General features: G+C 41.9%; 1 protein-coding gene across 1 annotated transcript in view; it reads right to left on the bottom strand.

The window, feature by feature from the left end:
- Nucleotides 1–8,161, bottom strand: part of LOC112068471 (dual oxidase 2-like) — a 47,611-nt gene that overhangs the window by 34,401 nt on the left and 5,049 nt on the right. Inside the window, 1 exon segment of the mRNA XM_070438171.1 lies at nucleotides 1,176–1,291. Coding sequence (XP_070294272.1) covers nucleotides 1,176–1,291 — 116 coding nt within the window.

Below are 8,161 nucleotides of genomic sequence, written 5' to 3'. Positions count from 1 at the left end.
ACGGGTAGCTCTCCATGAACAGGGTCAAAGTGAAAAGTCTACAGAGGTCAGCTCTCCAGGAACAGGGTCCAAAGTGAAAAACTACAGGCGGGTAAGTCTCCGGAACAGGTCAAAGTGAACAATCTACAGGAGGTACTCTCCAGGAACAGGGTCAAAGTGAAACTCTCAGAGGGTAAGCTCTCCAGAACCAGTCAAAGTGAAAATCTACAGGAGGGGCGGTATCCTCCGGACAGGGTCAAAGTGAATAATCTCAGGAGGGTTAGTCCCAAGAAACAGGTCAATAGGAAAATCTACAGGAGGGTACGCTCCAGGAACAGGGTAGAGAGGGGGCCTACTCCAGGACAGTGGAGGCTGTCGTCAGACCTCATATAGCAGCACCAGGTGGGCCCATCGTGGAGGCAAAGCGGACAATGCAGCAAGCCTGGGAACCGAGTGAGATTCCCCTGGATCCACAAACTTCTGGTAGCCTGCAGCAGACAATGACACGACAGAAGAAAAAATGACACGGGATGTAATAATTGTAAAACTGCTCTAAAAATAGAAGAGATGGATCCCAAAACCATTGTCATAGGGTCAAAGCATGTATGGTGTCGCCCCGTAGTGCATGGAAGCATTTTAACATGTAAAGATTACAGGAAAGGACTACTGCTAAGTGGGGCAGTAGCCTAGTGGTAGAGCGTGGGGTCCAGCAACCGAAAGGTACTGATTGAATCCCTCGAGCGCCCAAGGTAAAAAATCTGTCGTTCGCAACCAACCAAGCCATTAACCCCCTGTTCCCCTAGGCTTCAGTAAATAAGAATGTTACATAAACTGACCTGCCTAGTTAATTTAAATTCAATTTAAAACCCTCCATATGATCTATAAGAGAAACAAAATAACATAAGTGACTTTCTCCTCTGTCGCTGACCCGTGGCGTGCGTGCGCGCTCGTGTGTGGCAGCCGATTGTCCTCTGAATGTTTCCCTTCTGACACACACATATTACACACTAGCCAACTAGAGGTAACAACTCACCACTCGTCTTGTGAACACTTGCCGAACAGGGTCAAAGTGAAAATCTACAGGAGGGTAGCTCTCCAGGAACAGGGTCAAAGTGAAAATCTACAGGAGGGTAGCTCTCCAGGAACAGGGTAGGAGAGGGGGCCTACTCCAGACAGTGGAGGCTAGTCGTCAGTACCTCATATAGACACCAGGTGGGGCCATCGTGGAGGCAAAGCGGATGGCAGCAGCCTGGAACTCAGGTGAGATCCCTGGATCCACAAACTTCTGGTAGCCTGCAGGAGACAAGACAGACAGAGAACAATGACACGGGATGTAATATTGTAAAACTGCTCTAAAATAGAAGAGATGGAGTCTCCAAAACCATTGTCATAGGTACAGCATGTATGTGTCTGCCCACTGTAGAGGAAGCATTTTTTAACATTGTGAAAGATTACAGGGAAAGGACTACTGCTAAGTGGCGGCAGGTAGCCTAGTGGTTAGAGCGTTGGGCCAGCAACCGAAAGGTAGCTGGATTGAATCCCTGAGCTGACAAGGTAAAAATCTGTCGTTCTGCACCTGAACAAGGCAGTTAACCCCTGTTCCCCGGTAGGCTGTCATTGTAAATAAGAATTTGTTCATAACTGCCTTGCCTAGTTAAATTAAGGTTCAATTTAAACCTCCATATGATTTATTAAGAGAAACAAAAATAACATAATGTGACTTTCTTCTTCTGGTCGCTGACCCCTGTGTGCGTGCGTGCGCCCGCGCGTGTGTGTGGAGCATCTGTCTCTGAGTGTTTCCCTTCTGACACAGCACATATTTACACAATACCACTAGAGGTAACAACTCACCACGTCTGTCTTGTGATCAGCTTGTGGCGGGAGAAGACCATGCTCCATACCAGGGTAAGAGAGGGAGGGAGAGGGAGGGAGGGAGGAGGGAGGAGGGAGGGAGGAGGGGAAGGGAGGAGGGACAGATAGAGGGAGAGGAGAGAGAGAGATTGAGAAAGAGAGAGGGAGGGAGGAGAGGGAGAGAGGGAGGGAGAGAGAGATAGAGGAGAGAGAGACCAAAGCCCATTAAAACAGTTGCCATTCCAGGTTGATAGAACTCATCAATTTAACCACGTGTCCTCCTAATAATTTGCATTTTAAAAACCTATCCAAAAACAAGTACCATGTAGAAAACCTGAGAGATAGGACAAACTTGGGGAATTAGGTGCGTCCTGAACACTGAAAATATCTGCTAAACACTTCCAAATTCACTTAAAACAGCCATCAAACCTTTTATAGAAAATCATTTTGCCAATACTGTAAATTTTTTATCGGATTATGTTTTTGAAGCCAATCTAAGCAGACACTATATGTTTCTCTGCTAGGCTACAAGTTTTTTTTTTTTCTCCATTCAATAGGCGCCTACATTGTTCCCGATTTTAATATTGCCTTTTCGATTGACCGGTCTGGTGGCGAACTCTGACCTTTGTATCTTTAGTTCTACTGTATACACTATATTCAAATAATGCGTTATTACAACTTAGAGCAAACAAAACAAGAATACATTCAAAAACAAATAACAGTAAATAAACAACAACAAACATCCTTTTACGTTCAATGGAATTAAAATTGGAGATGACAAACCTTGATCATTTGCCATCGGGACTGTCCTCTCGGAGTCTGCCGTCAGATAAAAAGAGAGACAGAGAGACAGGCTGAGAAAGGAGAGAGAGAACAGGGAGTTATAGGGTGAGAAAAAGAGAGACAGAGGACAGGGGTGAGGGAAAAGAGAGAGAAGAGAGACAAGGGGTGAAAGAAAAGAGAGAGACAGAGAGACAAGGGTGAGAAAAGAGAGGAAGAGAAAATGAAAAGTGACCAAGATTGAATTCTAATACCCCGTTAATGATCTACTGCAAATGCCTCAGGCTGTAGTTTGAAATAGTTACTTCAAATGTCAATTACTAGCATTCCGCATCCTAGCTGTCAGCAAATCTACTTAAGAAACATAGGTGTGCCACGATTATGACTCTGAGCCAGTGACCTATATGGAGGTATAGTGTCACGTGCATAAGTATACAAACAGGCCTGACTAAAACATTCTCATTTTCTGTTCGAAAATGATCAGAAACGTGATCAAAGTAGAAGATTTGCGGTCTGTTATTGTGGGTTTTTCTGTCATTAGGGCGGCAGGCTACCCTATAGCTCGTTAAGAGACATGTAGCCAGTAACCGAAAGGTCGCTGCGTTCAAAATCCCCGGAGCTGACTAGGTGAAAAAATCTGCTTGATGTGCCCGGTTTAGAAGCAACGGCACACCTGAAGAGCGTGTAACTACTCATGAAGATCGCTTCTGGATAAGAGCATCTGCCTAAATTACTTCAATATAAACACATCAAAAAACAATACACGACAAGATAGCCCACTCTTACGCAAGGATTCAATACCAGAACACAGACAGAGTGGATGAGTATACAAGAAGCGAGAAAGCCGAATGAACGCGAGTGATAGTGCATGTGCGAGAGAACAGGTTAGCATATTGAAGAAAGAATGTATTGAATAAATGAGGAGTAGATCGAAGAAGCGCAAAAGCGAAATGAGGACAGGGATACATCAAAATGGTTACCTTTGTGCTGCGTAGCGCGGTCTGGAAAGTGGCGTATAGACGCGCGACGGGAGCGATGCTCGAGTCGCGTAGCTGTAGGATGCACGTATGATAGAGAGATGAGATATGAGGGAGGAAAGACTTTTGTGATTTTTTGGGTTTTCTTTGTGTCGATTTAATTTTTAATTTATTCCTGTCTTTTATTTTATGACATCCTTATATCTGCCAGGGGAGAGAGCGGAGGCCCAGCTTAAATAATAAACATGCTTCCAACTGACAAACATCCCCAGCCCAGGCGTATATGGCAGCGATAAGATGAGAGATTCACTGGAGAAAGTCTCCCTCACCCCCTTTTTCCCCCCTTCCCTCCCTCCCATCCATCTCTTCTTCTCCTTGAGACTTCACACAGTGGCTTCCCGACTTCATGAGTTGTCACAGGCCATTTCAGTCTTACGCCGGTAACATGCTATGCACCAAGACTCGATGAGCGAGAGCGAGAGGCCAAAAACAACATTTCCATTCGACTGAATAATGAACACAAATGAACATGGTTAGGAGACCTGCCGCACGAGGCTAGGTGGCCACAGACAATCTATTTCAAATCTCCCCACATAAATCCAACTAATCTGTTTGTAATAAAATCCGCGTGCTAACGGAATGTGATTTTCTGGAAGGTAAATTGCAGCATGAAATAACGTCATATGTTTTTTACAGAACCGCCGACCAAACAAACGATTTCATGTCAAACATAAATGTAGAAAGTGGTATGTTCAAGATTTTCCAAATACATTACACATAATAAATGCCCACAAATACAACATGATAATTAATACTTGTTTCACATAATTTGGAGATAGGGAAAACATGAACTAATTTCATATAGAATAGGTCTACAATAGTGGAATTGTCTGTCAAAAAACTCGATCATTTAATTGTATGTCTAGGCCAAAATGATTCACAACAGGTCATTTTTGCTAGAACAGATAAGATGCTCAACATTGAAGTTAATTATTTCGACCTTACACGCTGTTAACAGAAATGCTAGTATGCTCCAAAAAATTAGCCTTATACCTTTAAATTTGATTTCAATTTGTTTTAATCAAAAACTATTCTTCAAAATTTGTCTTGAATAGATGAAAAAACAAAGGTTAAGTTTGACCTACAATCACAGGACACAACACGTTTTCTATGAATAGGTTTGAATAATTATTATGATGGAACGCCATGCCAATTTAACAAGCCTAATAGCTATGCTTTTTGCATGCATTGTCTTTTAAGATTTATAATCAGTCTATCTACACTTATTTTAATTGCCCCAGAATAGCCTACCTATGTTATAACAGCCTGCAGTAAGTATGTTTCAAAATAATTCATTTATTTTGTGCCTATTGAACCTGAAATTGAACCTAGGTAGTGTCACGGAAAACAACTCCGACATTTCACTCGATGTTTTACCTCTAATCTAAATATCTACATTTGAATAGACAAACGTTTAGCCCTAGCTGTTACGAAAGCATAAAAACGTTAACAACAATGATACAATGAAGAAGTTAACTGCGGTTATCGACCATTCATGAGACAAATCCAAGTATTTTATCGCGAAAGCTTTGGTAATGCGAAATTCCTTCCTAACATGATATTTGCGCGGCCTTATTTTGCCAATACCTGCCCAGATGTCCTCCAAGCCCGTTGATTAATTTCTTGCCATTTATTGGCCCAAACAAGGAGCCTAAATAGTTTTCACAAGACTAAAGTGAACGCACTGTGTTGATTACATTTTCGGAAAAAGGCCTACTTAACGAGGAGGTCAAATTAGGATGTGTCTACAGTATTAAGCTTCATATGCCATATAAGCGAAACTTTGAGTATCATCCACCACCCGCTTCATTCTCTGTAGGCCCTACCATTTCTAAAGGATCTTTTTTTGGCATTGCCTACATTCTTTCCACTCTCAACACTAACACCATGGTGAGTCACAGGTTTAGCATTGTTAATAATCCAATGGCTCTTAAGTTACAATTTATAATATACCTACTAATTATATGAAGCAAAAGTTGAGTGCGCTGCTCTGGAGTAAAACCAATCAAACTGCCCCAAAAGAATTCCAGTAGCCTAGTCTGAAATTGATTCTCTCTGATTCCTCCAAACCGTGTTTAAGGAAACCCAATTTATGGCAATTATGGCCGTTGGGCAAATTTGAGCCTATGCTCTGAGATTTTTTGTGACTGATAACAACCAAAATAAAATATAAAATTCAGTTAGACCTACCTTAGTCTTTCTGATTTCCTCCACCTATCTGGTAGGTGAAAGCAGAACAATTATGCACATACTACTGCTATATGGCTGCGTTTAATAGCTCATTTACATTTCGGAAGAATGGCTGGACCAAAGCATATCCTCGATTTCTGCCTTTTATGACCATAATGTCAAGCCCTGCTTCCGTGAACCTGCTGTGATCTTCACTTGTTATGACTATTATCCTACAACTTGTATCACACTTATGAGCCTTCCATCACTAGTCTTCATATTGTATTGCCTCCATCCCAGAAGAGAGGGGTGTTACAGAATTATCAAAAAAAAGACATGCCCATTAATATCACACTGCCAAATCCCACACAACGCCTAACAATGCTTATACACATCTGATGAAGCTAGCTGTGAAATGTTACCCTGTAAGCGCTGTACATACATGCAGTCTATGCTTTAGTGCGCACAACACACACACCACACACACACAGCAGACTCGGCTCTTCCTCAGAGAGACGAACTGACATTTCCACTGCGAACTGGGATGAACGCAAGACTCGTGTGTGATGCTTGCGACTAATTAGCTTGTGCTTGTTACTGATCGGCGGGGGGACCAACGCCTAATAACTTCCCAAGCCTCCCACCCCAGAAGACATTAACCAGAATTGCGGTGACAGAACGAAGAGGCAATATACTTACCCTGAATCAGACATTATTGTTTTCACCATAGCCACCATGGCTTACAGACCCACGAAAAGGTATCTCGTTGCTTGACCTCCCTGCCTTTTTGTCTTTTTTTCGCACATTCACTCGTTCACGCTAAGATGTAGCTACACAAATCATGTCAAATTGAGCATTTCAATCTATAGCTGAGCCTGAATAGTCAAATGAGAAAAACCAAATAAATCCTACATGTGAATATATAGTCTCTTGGGAGTCAGGTTGTGAGCATACTATTCTAACATTTTAGCAGCCGCTTTTTAAAAATGTGTTTTGGAGTTTAAGAAAAAAAGGATGGGGTGATAGATTGAGCAGTACCTTATCACTCTTAATCCTCCCTCCTTCCACTAGGGACCTGCCTTCCACCCTTTCACCATCCCCCTCTATACACCACCTTCCTCCTCCCCCCACCATCCTTAACATATGGTAGTGCATGAGCGAAGGACAAGAACACTATAAAGAGGGATATTGAACAAATATACAATGCAAGGTGTGTTTTGAGGGGGAGCGGAAGGGAGGAGGGAGGGCACATTTTTTCAGATGTACAGTGTTATATTGCCAGAACTCTAATTGACAAAACTCTAGACTGATAACACTTGTAATGCCCCTATCTTATGTCCAGAACTATATTGTGCCATTCACTGAGGTTCTTACACATCTTTCACCCTTGATCATTCAATGCAAAATCTGTTTTTCTGTGAATTAGCATGAGCACACAGGCCTCACCATTTAGTCATTTTAACTACCATTTAATTGAGAAGAACCCGCACACCGTTCTTAGCTAGTATCTCTGCTCTTTATTAAGCTCTGACGAAGGCCTTGAGGCCGATACGCTAAAGCGTTATTAAAGAGCAAGTGGTACTATTCAAGAGCAGTGTGCGGGTTTCTTATTTTTTCTCATCCTTATTCAACTGTTGACCATGCGACCTGCAACAAGTTATTAGCCCTCGATGTGCCGAGTGCCTTTTTGAGTAGTGTGGACCATTTAATCCCAAGGAGCCAAAAATACACAAGATACACACTATCAAAATGGTTATTTTTTGAAGTACAATAGAAAGATATTAGATGGAGAATATAACTTTTCCATACAGTTCTTGACTATTTAACTTGACATTTTTTAAATCCTTTCTGTCCAAAGCCAGTTGTAAGCATGCTTTGACAAATCTGGTCAGTCTGAGTAGTTTCATTAATCCTTATACGGTACATACGTCGGGCAAATCATCAGAAATAGTGCTATTGTAAAAGCTTACTGTAAAAACGTTATCACGGCGTTGTATGCCAATTTCTGCACCCATGGCAACATTTTATCAAGATCATCTTTTCTTAACGTGATTTGTGATTACAAGATATGCGCCTTCTCTCTGCTTTGAAATTCATCAGCTACAGTGTATCAATGACATTCAGATAATGAGCGGAAAACTATCTGTTATAACAACCAGGTATTTCTGCATGTGCATTTTTACACTACACTATTAATCCAAATGGTAGCCACATAGAGTGTGACTCTTCACTCTGCGACAATTGAAGCACACTTGGCGCTGATGGATAATGGAGGATGTAGTATTTACAGCCACAGTCCGGCATATATGCATTTGGTTTTACCTGTCCAAACGATCCAATTGATG

The sequence above is a fragment of the Salvelinus sp. IW2-2015 genome, unplaced genomic scaffold (genome assembly GCF_002910315.2).
Source record: "Salvelinus sp. IW2-2015 unplaced genomic scaffold, ASM291031v2 Un_scaffold537, whole genome shotgun sequence".
NCBI classification, from domain to species: Eukaryota; Metazoa; Chordata; class Actinopteri; order Salmoniformes; family Salmonidae; genus Salvelinus; species Salvelinus sp. IW2-2015.
Note: the sequence above shows the minus strand (reverse complement) of the source record. Positions and strands in the feature narration are given on the sequence as shown.